At 49.1% G+C, this 15,466-nt stretch overlaps 1 protein-coding gene across 4 annotated transcripts; it reads left to right on the plus strand.

The window, feature by feature from the left end:
• The first annotated feature begins 548 nt into the window (after positions 1 to 548).
• LOC131730505 (5'-3' exonuclease PLD4-like) lies at positions 549 to 15,180 on the plus strand. Of its 4 annotated transcripts, none has more exons than XM_059020545.1 (14): positions 551 to 1,120; positions 1,829 to 1,904; positions 2,756 to 2,935; positions 3,546 to 4,268; positions 6,947 to 7,021; positions 10,101 to 10,288; positions 10,491 to 10,659; positions 11,651 to 11,765; positions 12,103 to 12,230; positions 12,418 to 12,618; positions 12,750 to 12,889; positions 12,985 to 13,150; positions 13,725 to 13,824; positions 14,410 to 15,180. In XM_059020545.1, exons 1-14 carry the CDS (start codon positions 1,083 to 1,085, stop codon positions 14,613 to 14,615), a joined length of 2,505 nt encoding a protein of 834 aa, XP_058876528.1. In that variant the 5' UTR covers positions 551 to 1,082; the 3' UTR covers positions 14,616 to 15,180. The 4 variants fall into 4 exon arrangements, with proteins under 4 accessions (XP_058876529.1, XP_058876528.1, XP_058876530.1 ...); XM_059020547.1 differs by having other exon boundaries at positions 13,725 to 13,799; positions 14,410 to 14,609; XM_059020546.1 differs by lacking the exon at positions 6,947 to 7,021 and having other exon boundaries at positions 549 to 1,120.
• Positions 15,181 to 15,466: the final 286 nt, after the last annotated feature.

Raw genomic sequence — 15,466 nt, forward strand, 5'->3', positions numbered from 1 at the left:
TACTAACAGACTGGTCTCTGAATCCCGTCCCTCGCGATTACAGCGCAGCGTTACTAACAGACTGGTCTCTGAATCCCGTCCCTCGCGATTACACCGCAGCGTTACTAACAGACTGGTCTCTGAATCCCGTCCCTCGCGATTACAGCGCAGCGTTACTAACAGACTGGTCTCTGAATCCCGTCCCTCGCGATTACAGCGCAGCGTTACTAATAGACTGGTCTCTGAATCCCGTCCCGAAAAAGCTGATCAGGTGATTAAAAGTGAAGCCTTGAACCGCCATTGCAGGTTGGGGCACAGCTGCTCGACTAGACCAAGAGAAATAAAAATTAACACTTCGGTTCAAATTTTGAGGTTAATTTAAAAAAATCCTACGTTTCTTTGACACGAACCACTGACCAGAAAAAAAATAAAAAAACGCCTGTTTGTGTTGAACCATAAAAGTCAAACAGATAACTTCGCAGAAATAGAGCATACGTCATGAACGCTCAAGGAGCGCTGTGATTATTATTATTTCTATCTATTATTATTATTATTTATTTCTTAGCAGACACTCTTATCCAGGGCAACTTACAGTCGTAAACAAAAAACACATTTCAAGAATAACCCCTGAGCCCGCATCGAACACGATATCCAAGCTGATGAGATCTCAGACAGAGGCATCGCACAGCGCAGCGCCACAGGCTGCCCTTCCTAACATGGCGGCGGGTACGTGTCTGAAACCGCAGTCCGTGATCACGTGGCATCAGGCTGAACAGTCATTGGCTGCGGCGCTTCCTTTTGAAATTTGAATCTTTTCAAAACGAATCAAACCAACGCGCGCCGAGGAGACGAGCGAGCGAGCGCGCGCGAGGTCTCGAGCGGGAGGAGCGCCGTCTGGCGAGCGGAGGAGTGAAGGTCTGATTGATCTCTATTGAATCTGACGTGCCGGGAAAACAACCGTTACTAATACATGGAAACAAACAAAACAAAACAAAGAAATAAATAAAAAAAAGTGTGTCATTAAATTCAAAAGTCACAGTTTAAAAACTGGAGCGGGTGTCAGTTTCCTCTCAAGTAACGCGGAGCTTCACAGCGAGTAGAGGATGGGTCGAGTACAACAATACACGACAAAATTAAAAAAGTGAGTGTCACATTTTTCATAATTAATTCAATATATATATATATATATATATATATATATATATATATATATATATATATATATATATAATTGTGTGTGTGTGTGTTTAAAATGGACCCAAGTGAATTTGAGAGATACACTATGTTGTATATTATAAAAATAAAAACTGATATTGAACAGGACATTAAATAGTTTTTAAATTTTAAATGGATCAAGCGCGGTGTTTAAAAGGTTCAGCCCGTGTTTAAACTCTAGTTTCAGTGAAACTAAAAACAAATACGTTGTGTTTTTGAATCTGTCGAGAGTTTATTTCACAGTAAGTAAGGGGTTGTGTTCCGCTAGGCGGCAGTAAAGCAGCACACTTCACTTGTAAAAGTTTTAGCGAAATAAACGCGTGTCTGTATTTTAAGAGAAGGTCGCCCTCCAGTTGTGATCGGAGGGAGGGAGGGAGCGGCGGACGGTTTGAAACGCGGCAGGTTTGGTTTCTTTTAAACACAGCGGCTGTGTTTCTGTTTTTATTATTTCGGAGCGCCGTGCGGGAGTTCGTAACGTCATGAAACTTCGTTTTTAAATAAAGCGCCGGCACGCGTAGCAAACGCAATCTGTGTGTTTAAAACAAACAAACAAACCGACTCTTTTTTTTTCCTGGCTGTTATTTTTGTATTAAAACGTTTATTCGTGTAATAATCTCGGGTGGATGGGTGACAGGAGGAGGGGAGACCGGGCGCAGACCCCCGTGAGACGCTCATCTCGTTTGCGGGAGATCTCTGTCACGGCCGAGGAGGTGAGTACAGGACCAGTGTACATCTACCAGGGGGACGTTTTATCAGTTATAAAATATTAATAATAATAATAATAATAATAATAATAATAATAATAATAATCAAGTCAGCCATACCGTTCCGTAACCTTTACCGACTTGAATGAAGTCAGGTCTGAAACACGTTACGTGCATTGCTGTTTATGCTATTTTGAAGATTGTTTGAGGCAGGATGTGGGTACTTTGGAGTAATTCGTGGCTACTTTGGGGGTACTTTAGGGTACTTTGTGGTTACTTGGGGTTACTTTGTGGTTACTTGGGGTTACTTTGGGGTACTTTGGTGTTACTTTAGGGTACTTTGTGGTTACTTTGGGATACTTTGTGGTTACTCTGGGGTTACTTTGTGGTTACTTGGGGTTACTTTAGGGTACTTTGGGGTACTTTGGGGTTACTTTGGGGGTACTTTGCGGGTACTTTGGGGGTACTTTGTGGTTACTTTGGGGGTACTTGGGGTTACTTTGTGGTTACTTGGGGTTACTTTGGGGTACTTTGGGGTACTTTGGGGGTACTTTAGGGTACTTTGTGGTTACTTTGGGATACTTTGTGGTTACTTTGGGGTACTTTGGGGTTACTTTGGGGGTACTTTGGGGGTACTTTGTGGTTACTTTGGGGGTACTTGGGGGCACTCTGTGGTTACTTGGGGGTACTTTGTGGTTACTTTGGGGGTACTTGTGGGCACTCTGTGGTTACTTGGGGGTACTTTGTGGTACTTTGGGGGTACTTGGGGGCACTCTGTGGTACTCGGGGGCAGTGTGTGGGAGCGGATTAGGAAGCGTGCTGCTGGGTGGTAATGAAGCGATTCTCTCTCTACCCAGGCGGTGTCGGCGGTCTCTTACCCGGCGCCCCTGGGAGCGGAGGAGTGGAGGGAACTGCAGCCGCGGAGAAGCATCCGAGCGCATCGGAGCGGGGATCCCGACCCTGAACCGGAGGGAGCCGGCCGGCACGGCACCAGAACCGGGACCAGCGACAGGGTCCAGCTGGAGGCACGGCTTGGGGTAGATTCATTCATTTTAAATGATGGGATTCACGCTTGAGCAGTACATTTAAAAAAGTTAAAAAAAAAAAAAAAACATTGAGAGAAGTTTTGTTTTGTGTGTGTTTGTTGTTGAGTTTCTGAAGTTTTGTTTTGGGGGTGTTTGTTGTTGAGTTTCTGAAGTTTTGTTTTGTGTGTGTTTGTTGTTGAGTTTCTGAAGTTTTGTTTTGGGTGTGTTTGTTGTTGAGTTTCTGAAGTTTTGTTTTGGGTGTGTTTGTTGTTGAGTTTCTGAAGTTTTGTTTTGGGTGTGTTTGTTGTTGAGTTTCTGAAGTTTTGTTTTGGGTGTGTTTGTTGTTGAGTTTCTGAAGTTTTGTTTTGGGTGTGTTTGTTGTTGAGTTTCTGAAGTTTTGTTTTGTGTGTGTTTGTTGTTGAGTTTCTGAAGTTTTGTTTAGTGTGTGTTTGTTGTTGAGTTTCCGAAGCTCGTTTCAGTGTTTCTAAGTGGATTGTTCTGGGAGATGCTCGACGGGTCGTTCTCAGTTTTCTTGTGCACGCAGCGTCAGGCAGGGATGGAAAGAAGATTGATTTTGTTTGTTTGTTTGTTTGTTTGTTTGTTTGTTTGTTATTATTTGAAGTCTCCGACGGTGGTCTTGGAGAGACTGAAGCTTGAACCTGAGGAGCAGCCAATCGATCCTGACCCTGCAGCAGCACTGAAGACGACACAGCAGGTCCCTGCAGCCCGAACGCCCTCGATACTGCAGGAGCCCCCCCCAGCCAAGCAGCCCCCCCACCCGCCCGTCTGCAGAGTGCCCTCGGCTCTCAAGAGGGAGGCCAGCGAGGCAGCAGAGAGGCCCTCCTCGAACCCACAAGCCTCTTCAGAACCAGAGACCAGGAGGCCTGAGAGGACTGCTCTGGAGAGGCCACCTTCTAGACCAGGAGCTGCGCTGGAGAGGTCTTCTTCTAGACCAGGAGCTGCTCTGGAGAGGTCTTCTTCTAGACCAGGAGCTGCGCTGGAGAGGTCTTCTTCTAGACCAGGAGCTGCTCTGGAGATGCCTTCTTCTAGACCAGGAGCTGCTCTGGAGAGGCCTTCTTCTAGACCAGGAGCTGCTCTGGAGAGGTCTTCTTCTAGACCAGGAGCTGCTCTGGAGAGGTCTTCTTCTAGACCAGGAGCTGCTCTGGAGAGGTCTTCTTCTAGACCAGGAGCTGTGTCTGAAGGCCTGGCTCTCGCCCCTGAGGGATTTGCTGAGACGATGTTCCGATCTGAAGCCCCGCAGCTGGACTCTGCTCCCCCAGAGAGGCTCCCCTCAGCCCCAGGGGCCAGACAGGAGAGGCAGGAGAGAGCGGGACTGCAGACTCAGGTTAGTGACGGGGCCGCTTCCTCCTCCTGTCTGTTTAATAACAGGGGAGCTCACAGTGTAAACATTTAAACACCCCTCATGAAGGTGTGACACAGTGAAAGCGTGGCACAGTGTGACGAGGAGCAGTGAGAGCGTGGCACGGTGTGACGAGGAGCAGTGAAAGCGTGGCACGGTGTGACGAGGAGCAGTGAGAGCGTGGCACGGTGTGACGAGGTGCAGTGAGAGCGTGGCACGGTGTGACGAGGAGCAGTGAGAGCGTGGCACGGTGTGACGAGGAGCAGTGAGAGCGTGGTCAAGCTTATTGGCATGGTGTGGCACATCATTGTAAACCATGTTGGATGTATGGATTATTGTTCCTAAATGTTTTTGCATTGTCAAAGAAACGCCTGTGAAATGTAGAGGTCGGCTGTAGTGTTTACAGTGTTTCACGCACTGATACACAATGATACACACACACACTGATACACAATGATACACACACACTGATACACACACAGACTGATACACACACACTGATACACACACACACACACACTGATGCACACTGATACACACACACACACACACACTGACACACACACACACACTGATACACACACACAGACTGATACACACACACACACACACTGACACACACACACACACTGATACACACACACACACTGATACACACACACACACACACTGATATACATGCACACTGACACACACACACACACACACACTGACACACACACACACACTGATATACACACACACTGATATACACACACACTGATACACACACACACACACACACACATTCACACACCGATGGGTCTGCAGCTGGAGTGCGTTTAGGGTTTTTTTTTTTTTTTTTTTCTAAAGCGGAAGTGGGTTTCAAGATAATAAAAACCGACTGTCGGAGCTGAAAGGCTTTCAGTTGAGCAACAAAAATGTGTTTTGTTTTTTTTCAAATTGAAATAACTGTTTTTCTCGAGGAGGGGCTGAAGACTCAACGGAGGGGATTCCCGCCCTGTATGTTTACTAAGAACCTGACTTGGCAGAAACTTATCTGTGTTCTGCAGAGTGTGTGAGCGGTTCTGTTCAGAGAGGTTCTGTTTAAAGAGATTCTGTTTAAAGAGATTCTGGTGGTTCTGTTCAGAGCGGTTCTGTTCGGAGCAATTCAGGTGACTGTTCAGAGAGGTTCTGTTTAAAGAGATTCTGTTCACAGCGATTCTGTTCAGAGGTTTTGTTCAGAGGGATTCTGGTGGTTCTGTTTAAAGAGATTCTGTTCACAGCGATTCTGTTCAGAGGTTTTGTTCAGAGGGATTCTGGTGGTTCTGTTCAGAGGGATTCTGGTGGTTCTGTTCAGAGGGATTCTGGTGGTTCTGTTCAGAGGGATTCTGGTGGTTCTGTTCAGAGGGATTCTGGTGGTTCTGTTCAGAGAGGTTCTGTTTAAAGAGATTCTGTTCACAGCGATTCTGTTCAGAGGTTTTGTTCAGAGGGATTCTGGTGGTTCTGTTCAGAGGGATTCTGGTGGTTCTGTTCAGAGGGATTCTGGTGGTTCTGTTCAGAGGGATTCTGGTGGTTCTGTTCAGAGAGGTTCTGTTTAAAGAGATTCTGTTCACAGCGATTCTGTTCAGAGGTTCTGTTCAGAGCGATTCTGTTCAGTGGTTTTGTTCAGAGGGATTCTGGTGGTTCTGTTCAGAGCGATTCTGGTGGTTCTGTTCAGAGGGATTCTGGTGGTTCTGTTCAGAGGGATTCTGGTGGTTCTGTTCAGAGGGATTCTGGTGGTTCTGTTCAGAGAGGTTCTGTTTAAAGAGATTCTGGTGGTTCTGTTCAGAGGGATTCTGTTCAGAGCGATTCTGTTCAGAGGTTCTGTTCAGAGGGATTCTGGTGGTTCTGTTCAGAGGGATTCTGGTGGTTCTGTTCAGAGGGATTCTGGTGGTTCTGTTCAGAGGGATTCTGGTGGTTCTGTTCAGAGGTTCTGTTCAGAGGGATTCTGGTGGTTCTGTTCAGAGGGATTCTGGTGGTTCTGTTCAGAGAGGTTCTGCACCTCCACTGAGCTCCATACAGCTGGATCTCTCCAGGCAGAGGGTGAGGTAGCTTTGTATTTAAACATGCTGTGTTTGAAATTTCTGTTTGTGTTGCTCAGCAGTCTTCGCAGTGGATTCGAGCTTCACTGCACCTGCGTGTTGCCTGCATGGGATTATTCTGCTTGTTTTCGGGCTCCTTATCTCTTCCAGTGTGTTTTCTTTCATGTTGAAACTGGAACGCAGCGCGACTTGCAAAGAGGGAATTGTGAGAATCCACGTTTGCTCTTTCTAAAGTTCATTTCTATTCGTAGAGCTGCTGAAAGAAACCGAGTAAATTCAATGGCCGAAGTCTTTCTCTGTGTCGAGTGGAAACGTTTATCACTGAATCCATTCAGTTTATTTGAGTGTTTCTGAACGCAGCCCTGTGTGTGTGTGTGTAGTGTGTGTGTGTGTGTGTGTGTGTGTGTGTGTGTGTTGTGTAAAGGGGGCAGTGCATTGCCACGCAGCCCTGTGTATTGTGTGTGTGTGTATTGTGTCTGTGTGTTGTGTGTGTGTGTGTGTGTGTGTTGTGTCTGTGTGTTGTGTGCGTGTATTGTGTTTGTGTGTGTGTGTGTTTCGGTACCCAGCCCGGTGTTGAAGGTGCTTCTTGTTGTGCTGCAGATGGACGTGGTCCAGAGCGAATTGAAAGCCCCGAATCTCTCTGGAGCTCCGCCCCCAGCCAGCCCTGGCCGAGCGGTAAGGACAGCCCGTCGTGCAGCCTCACTGTTTCTGCTGCTCTTCTAACTTTGTGTATTGTGTGTGTGTGTGGTTTGTGTGTGTGTATTGTGTTTGCCTCACTGTTTCTGCTGCTCTTCTAACTTTGTGTGTGTATTGTGTGTGTGTGTGTGTGTGTGTGTGGATTGTGCGTGCCTCACTGTTTCTGCTGCTCTTCTAACTTTTAGTATCTTCGTTTTTCACTTCACACAAAAATGGTGCAAACTTAGCACAGTGGTAAGAGAGTGTGGCCGGCCTTGAATATTCTGTAAAATCAACAATAAATGCAGCAGCCACAGTCAGTTCTGTTGGTGCGTGTGCGTGTCTCTGTGTGTGTCTCCGTGTGTGTGTCTCAGTGTTACAGTGTGTGTGTGTGTGTCTCAGTGTTACAGTGTGTGTGTGTGTGTGTGTGTCTCAGTGTTACTGTGTGTGTGTGTGTCTCAGTGTTAGTGTGTGTGTGTGTGTGTGTGTCTCAGTGTTACTGTGTGTGTGTGTCTCAGTGTTACAGTGTGTGTGTGTGTGTGTGTGTGTGTGTGTGTGTGTGTCTCAGTGTTACTGTGTGTGTGTGTGTCTCAGTGTTACAGTGTGTGTGTGTGTGTGTGTGTGTGTCTCCGTGTGTGTGTGTCTCAGTGTTAGTGTGTGTGTGTGTCTCAGTGTTACAGTGTGTGTGTGTGTGTGTGTGTGTGTGTGTGTGTGTCTCAGTGTTACTGTGTGTGTGTGTGTCTCAGTGTTACTGTGTGTGTGTGTGTCTCAGTGTTACAGTGTGTGTGTGTGTCTCCGTGTGTGTGTGTCTCAGTGTTACAGTGTGTGTGTGTGTGTGTGTGTCTCAGTGTTACAGTGTGTGTGTGTGTGTGTGTGTGTGTGTGTGTGTGTGTGTCTCAGTGTTACAGTGTGTGTGTGTGTCTCAGTGTTACAGTGTGTGTGTGTGTGTGTGTGTGTCTCAGTGTTACAGTGTGTGTGTCTCAGTGTTACAGTGTGTGTGTGTGTCTCAGTGTTACAGTGTGTGTGTGTGTGTGTGTGTGTGTCTCAGTGTTACAGTGTGTGTGTCTCAGTGTTACAGTGTGTGTGTGTGTCTCAGTGTTACAGTGTGTGTGTCTCAGTGTTACAGTGTGTGTGTGTGTGTGTGTGTCTCAGTGTTAGTGTGTGTGTGTGTCTCAGTGTTACAGTGTGTGTGTCTCAGTGTTACAGTGTGTGTGTGTGTGTGTGTCTCAGTGTTACTGTGTGTGTGTGTGTCTCAGTGTGTGTGTGTCTCAGTGTTACAGTGTGTGTGTTTGTCTCAGTGTGAGTGTGTGTGTGTGTCTCAGTGTTACAGTGTGTGTGTGTGTCTCAGTGTTAGTGTGTGTGTGTGTGTGTGTGTGTGTGTCTCCGTGTGTGTGTTTGTCTCAGTGTGTGTGTGTCTCAGTGTTACAGTGTGTGTGTGTGTGTGTGTGTGTCTCAGTGTTAGTGTGTGTGTGTGTCTCAGTGTTACAGTGTGTGTGTGTCTCAGTGTGAGTGTTTGTCTCAGTGTGTGTGTGTGTGTGTGTCTCCGTGTGTGTGTGTCTCAGTGTGTGTGTGTGTGTGTGTGTCTCAGTGTTACAGTGTGTGTGTGTGTGTCTCCGTGTGTGTGTGTCTCAGTGTTACAGTGTGTGTGTGTGTCTCTGCGTGTGTGTGTCTCAGTGTTACAGTGTGTGTGTGTGTCTCCGTGTGTGTGTGTCTCAGTGTTAGTGTGTGTGTGTGTGTGTGTGTGTGTGTGTGTGTGTGTGTCTCAGTGTGAGTGTGTGTGTGTGTCTCAGTGTTACAGTGTGTGTGTGTGTCTCAGTGTTAGTGTGTGTGTGTGTCTCAGTGTTACAGTGTGTGTGTGTGTGTCTCCGCGTGTGTGTGTCTCCGTGTGTGTGTGTCTCAGTGTTACAGTGTGAGTGTGTGTGTCTCAGTGTGTGTGTGTGTCTCAGTGTGAGTGTTTGTCTCAGTGTGAGTGTTTGACTCAGTGTTACAGTGTGTGTTTGTCTCAGTGTGAGTGTGTCTCAGTGTTAGTGTTAGTGTGTGTCTCAGTGTGAGTGTTTGTCTCAGTGTGAGTGTGAGTGTTTGTCTCAGTGTTACAGTGTGTTTGTCTCAGTGTGAGTGTTTGACTCAGTGTTACAGTGTGTGTTTGTCTCAGTGTCAGTGTGTCTCAGTGTCAGTGTGAGTGTTTGTCTCAGTGTGAGTGTGTTTGACTCAGTGTGAGTGTTTGTCTCAGTGTGAGTGTGTGTGTTTGTCTCAGTGTGTGTGTGTGTCTCAGTGTGAGTGTTAGTGTTTGTCTCAGTGTGAGTGTTTGACTCAGTGTCAGTGTGAGTGTGTCTCAGTGTTACAGTGTGTGTGTCTCAGTGTGTGTGTGTGTCTCAGTGTTAGTGTGTGTGTGTGTCTCAGTGTTACAGTGTGTGTGTCTCGGTGTGTGTGTGTGTCTCAGTGTTAGTGTGTGTGTGTGTCTCAGTGTTACAGTGTGTTTGTCTCAGTGTGTGTGTCTCAGTGTGAGTGTGTGTCTCAGTCTCAGTGTCAGTGTTTGTCAGTGTGAGTGTTTGACTCAGTGTCAGTGTGAGTGTTTGACTCAGTGTCAGTGTGAGTGTTTGACTCAGTGTCAGTGTTAGTGTTTGACTCAGTGTCAGTGTGTGTTTGACTCCTCTGATCTCTTCAGTGTATTTGTTTGACTCCTCTGATCTCTTCAGTGTATTTGTTTGACTCCTCTGATCTCTTCAGTGTATTTGTTTGACTCCTCTGATCTCTTCAGTGTATTTGTTTGACTCCTCTGATCTCTTCAGTGTATTTGTTTGACTCCTCTGATCTCTTCAGTGTATTTGTTTGACTCCTCTGATCTCTTCAGTGTATTTGTTTGACTCCTCTGATCTCTTCAGTGTATTTGTTTGACTCCTCTGATCTCTTCAGTGTATTTGTTTGACTCCTCTGATCTCTTCAGTGTATTTGTTTGACTCCTCTGATCTCTTCAGTGTATTTGTTTGACTCCTCTGATCTCTTCAGTGTATTTGTTTGACTCCTCTGATCTCTTCAGTGTATTTGTTTGACTCCTCTGATCTCTTCTGACTCTCCTCAGCGCTGGCTCAGATTCTCCGCCCTCCTCCTCTGGCTCCTCCTCCTGGGGGGCGGGAGCTGGTACGCCGTGCATCATGGGATCCCGGGCCCTGGCACGGAGCTGCTGAGGGAGCTGGGCAGTGACTGGTACCCGGGCCTGTGGGAGGGGCTTGCCTGGCAGAGCGAGGGGCCGTGCAGCACAGACTGCAGGTAGGGGAGGGGCTGGAGAGACGTCCGCTTCTCATCTGCCATCGAACGTTGACTTTCTACAGTTTAAAAACAGATCTACTGTTTCAATATGTGAAGTGAAAAGGGATGTGGTGGCAGGTCCACTTTTGTGACATATATATATTTTTTTAATAAAAAAAAAAAGTAATCTAAATAAACTCTTCTTTCACCCCTCCCCCCCCAGCTTCTCCCTGTTGGAGAGTATCCCTGTGGGCCTGCTGTACCCCCCCGACGCCCCCGCGCTCCCCTCGATATTCTCAGCCTGGCAGAGTCTGCTGGAGCAGGCAGAGAGCAGCGTGCAGATAGCAGCCTTCTACCTGACCCTGAGAGACAGCGAGCCCACAGCCAGCCAGGTGAGCAGAGAGCAGCCTTCCACCTGACCCTGAGAGACAGGGAGCCCACAGACAGCCAGGTGAGCAGAGAGCAGCCTTCTACCTGACCCTGAGAGACAGGGAGCCCACAGCCAGCCAGGTGAGCAGAGAGCAGCCTTCTACCTGACCCTGAGAGACAGGGAGCCCACAGACAGCCAGGTGAGCAGAGAGCAGCCTTCTACCTGACCCTGAGAGACAGGGAGCCCACAGACAGCCAGGTGAGCAGAGAGCAGCCTTCTACCTGACCCTGAGAGACAGGGAGCCCACAGACAGCCAGGTGAGCAGAGAGCAGCCTTCTACCTGACCCTGAGAGACAGGGAGCCCACAGACAGCCAGGTGAGCAGAGAGCAGCCTTCTACCTGACCCTGAGAGACAGGGAGCCCACAGACAGCCAGGTGAGCAGAGAGCAGCCTTCTACCTGACCCTGAGAGACAGGGAGCCCGCAGACAGCCAGGTGAGCAGAGAGCAGCCTTCTACCTGACCCTGAGAGACAGGGAGCCCACAGACAGCCAGGTGAGCAGAGAGCAGCCTTCTACCTGACCCTGAGAGACAGGGAGCCCGCAGACAGCCAGGTGAGCAGAGAGCAGCCTTCTACCTGACCCTGAGAGACAGGGAGCCCACAGACAGCCAGGTGAGCAGAGAGCAGCCTTCTACCTGACCCTGAGAGACAGGGAGCCCACAGACAGCCAGGTGAGCAGAGAGCAGCCTTCTACCTGACCCTGAGAGACAGGGAGCCCACAGACAGCCAGGTGAGCAGAGAGCAGCCTTCTACCTGACCCTGAGAGACAGGGAGCCCGCAGACAGCCAGGTGAGCAGAGAGCAGCCTTCTACCTGACCCTGAGAGACAGGGAGCCCACAGACAGCCAGGTGAGCAGAGAGCAGGGGGAGGGTCCGGCTGCTCCGCTCGGATGGCTCTCTGGGACGGTGACTCAGAGTTTGAATTGATCTCCTGTCTGTTTGTCTCTGATTTCAGGGCCGGCAGGTCTTTGAGCAGCTCCTGCAGTTACAGTCCAGAGGAGTGAATCTCAGCATCGCGGTGAACAGCCCTGAGAACTCAGACAGGGACAGCAGAGAGCTGCGGGAAGCAGGTACAGAGAGGGGGGGGCACTGGAGAGGTGCTGAGCAGCCATCTGATATTACAGTGCAGGACAGAGGAGGGGAGAGGTGCTGAGCAGCACAGTGCAGGACAGAGAGGAGGGGAGAGGTGCTGAGCAGCACAGTGCAGGACAGAGAGGAGGGGAGAGGTGCTGAGCAGTACAGTGCAGGACAGAGAGGAGGGGAGAGGTGCTGAGCAGCACAGTGCAGGACAGAGAGGAGGGGAGAGGTGCTGAGCAGCACAGTGCAGGACAGAGAGGAGGGGAGAGGTGCTGAGCAGCACAGTGCAGGACAGAGAGGGTCTGTTGAAATGTGTGTGTGTGTGTGCAGGTGCTGAGGTGCGCGGCGTGGATCTGAAGTCTCTGACCGGCGGCATCATTCACACCAAGCTGTGGGTCGTGGACAAGCAGCACGTTTACATTGGCAGCGCCAACATGGACTGGCGCTCTCTCACACAGGTACAGCCTGCCAGCTTCACCTCAATAATAACACTGATGGAGCACTGGAGCCCAAACGCTGGTCTGCTTGACTCGGTCTCTTCTAGTTTCAATAATAACACTGATGAAGCACTGGAGCCCAAACGCTGGTCTGCTTGACTCGGTCTCTTCTGGTCTCCCCTCAGTAACACTCCCTCTCCCCGGGCAGGTGAAGGAGCTGGCGGTGTCGGTCAGTAACTGCAGCTGCCTGGCGCGAGACACGGAGCGGATCTTCAGGATGTATTCCTCCCTGGGTCAGAGCGGAGCCTCCATTCCTGAGCGCTGGCCCCGGGAGTTCACAGCCGGCTCCAGTAAAGAGCGCCCCCTGCAGCTCAAACTCAACGGGGTCGCTGCTGAGGTCTACCTGTCGGTGAGTGTAGGAGGAGCCATTGAAACTGTGCCGAGCTGCTGGCTGGGTCTCAAACGCACGCGAACGCATGTTGTAGCTAACCTGTGTTTTCACTCCTGTGAGTGACTCTGAGACCCCTCCCCGTGTTCCAGAGCGCCCCGCCCTCGCTGTGTGCAGACGGACGCACGGACGACCTCGCCGCCATTCTCAGCGTGATCGGAGATGCCAGGCAGTTTGTTTACATCTCAGTCATGGACTTCCTGCCTCAGTGCCAGTACTGCAGCCCCAGAGGGTGAGTGTGTGTGTGTGTGTGTGTGTGTGTGTGTGTGTGTGTGTGTGACAGTGCGTATTCAGAATGCAATCCTAATTGAGAGTTGCCCCTCCCAGGTTCTGGCCCCCCCTGGACTCTGCCCTGCGTGCTGCCTCCTGTGGGCGGGGTGTGGAGGTGCGCTTGCTGGTGAGCTGCTGGGAGCACTCCTTCCACCCCATGTTCATCTTCCTGGAGTCTCTGAGCGTGCTGAGACAGGAGCCCCTGAACTGCAACGTGCAAGTGGTGAGAAACACACAGGAATACACACTGACCCTGAATACTGGGGACAGTGTGAGACACACACAGGAATACACACTGACCCTGAATACTGGGGACAGTGCGAGACACACACAGGAATACACACTGACCCTGAATACTGGGGACAGTGTGAGACACGCACAGGAATACACACTGACCCTGAATACTGGGGACAGTGCGAGACACTGACCCTGAATACTGGGGACAGTGCACAATAATAATGAAATCTACATACTGGGGTGCCTCCACTGATAAATATTCTCTGAAAAGAATAACCCATCTGTGTTCTGGAGACGCCGCACACACACACACACACACACACACACACACACACACACACAGACACGGACACACACACACACAGACACGGACACACACACACACACACACACACACACACAGACACGGACACACACACACACACACACACACACACACACACACACACACACACACACAGACAGACACACACACTCACACACACACACACACAGAGCACAGCAGCCTCCGATGCCTTGGACCTTCAGATTTGTTTTATTTGTTGTATTTTCTCTTTCAGAAAGTGTTCCACGTCCCGTCCAGCCCTGAGCAGGAGGCGATCCCCTTCAGCAGAGTGAATCACGCCAAGTACATGGTGACTGACCGTGTGGCTTACATAGGTACTGACCAGAGCAGCGAACACACAAACACAAACACACTGCACTGACCAGAGCAGCAAACACACACACACAAACAGACAAACACAAACACACTGCACAGAGGCACAGAACAGACCAGCAAATATAAATGGGTTTGGAGAGGAAAGTCATTCTGTAGTCTTGGGTCAAAATGCAGCAGAATTGATACTTAAACATGACAAATAGATTTAACGTTGCAGTCTGAGTTTAGCTGCTACCATTAAGCCAGCTTGATCGCGCCTCTAGTTTTAATCCCCCGGATCTCTCTCTCTCTCGCTCTCTCTCGCTCTCTCTCTCTCTCTCTCTCTCTCTCTCTCTCTCTCCCTCTCTCTCTCTCTGTCTCTCTGTCTCTCTCCCCTCTGTCTCTCTCCCCTGTCTCTCTCTCTCTCTCTCTCCCCTGTCTGTCTCTCCCCTCCCTCTCTCTCTCTCTCTCTCTCTCTCTCTCTCTCTCTCTCTCTCCCCTCTCTGTCTCTCTCCCCTGTCTCTCTCTCTCCCCTCTCTCTCCCTCTCTCTCTCGCTCTCTCTCTCTCTCTCTCCCCTCTCTCTCTCTCTCTCTCTCTCTCATAGGAACCTCCAACTGGTCTGAGAGTTACTTCACACAGACGGCCGGTGTGGGGCTGGTGGTGAACCAGACTGGGGCTGCAGGGAGGGGGGAGCAGGGCACCGTGCAGAGCCAGCTCCAGGGGGTGTTTGAGAGGGACTGGGGCTCCTCCCACGCGGTGCCTCTGAGCACGGAGCACAGCCAGAGCTGCGGGCTGCACACACAGAGCTAGTCTACAGGCAGGGGGGGTGAAACCAGCCCTTTGACAGGCTGGGGCCCCGCTATTCAAAGACTGGACAGCACTGCCTGAAATCTGTGGAGCCAAAGCTAACAAGAGAGACGGGATTGGAACAGATGGATCCTTTTCTCAGCTGCTGCAGAGAGAGTCTGTCCTGCTTGATTTGAAGTGTAGGTTTAATTGTGATTTCTGAAGTGACTCTGGAGGAGGAATGGGTCGCGGCTCAGGGAGCTTCTTAAAATATCTGCACTCCTTTCACAGCTTCATTGTTTGTTTGTATTTTTACAATCCTCGACTGTAACTTTCGAAATCTTTTACAAAGAAACGCAGAATGAAATGCTGCCTTTCTTGTTTTAATTGTAGGTTTTCAAGCTTTAATTGTGTTTCTTTAACACGGCGCAGCTTTTTGCTTCAGTGTTTTTTTTTTTTTTTAAAACCTGTTTTTACTTTTGCATTAGGAAGGGGTAGGATGTGTTTGAAATCCAATGCTTCTGTAAAAAAAATTAAAAAAATTAAACTATTAATTATAATAATTTGAATAAAGTCTGTTTGAAATGTTTTTGCTGTTTGTCATGTGATTATTATTATTATTATTTATTTCTTAGCAGACGCCCTTATCCAGGGCGACTTACAATTGTTACAAGATATCACATTATTTTTACATACAATTACCCATTTATACAGTTGGGTTTTTTTTTTTTACTGGAGCAATATAGGTAAAGTACCTTGCTCAAGGGTACAACAGCAGTGTCCTCGACCGGGGATTGAACCCACTAACCTCCAGTCAAGAGCCCAGAGCCTTAACCACTACTCCACACTGCTGCCCCGTGTTGTACAGCTGACAT

The sequence above is a fragment of the Acipenser ruthenus genome, unplaced genomic scaffold (assembly GCF_902713425.1).
Source record: "Acipenser ruthenus unplaced genomic scaffold, fAciRut3.2 maternal haplotype, whole genome shotgun sequence".
Lineage (NCBI taxonomy): Eukaryota > Metazoa > Chordata > Actinopteri > Acipenseriformes > Acipenseridae > Acipenser > Acipenser ruthenus.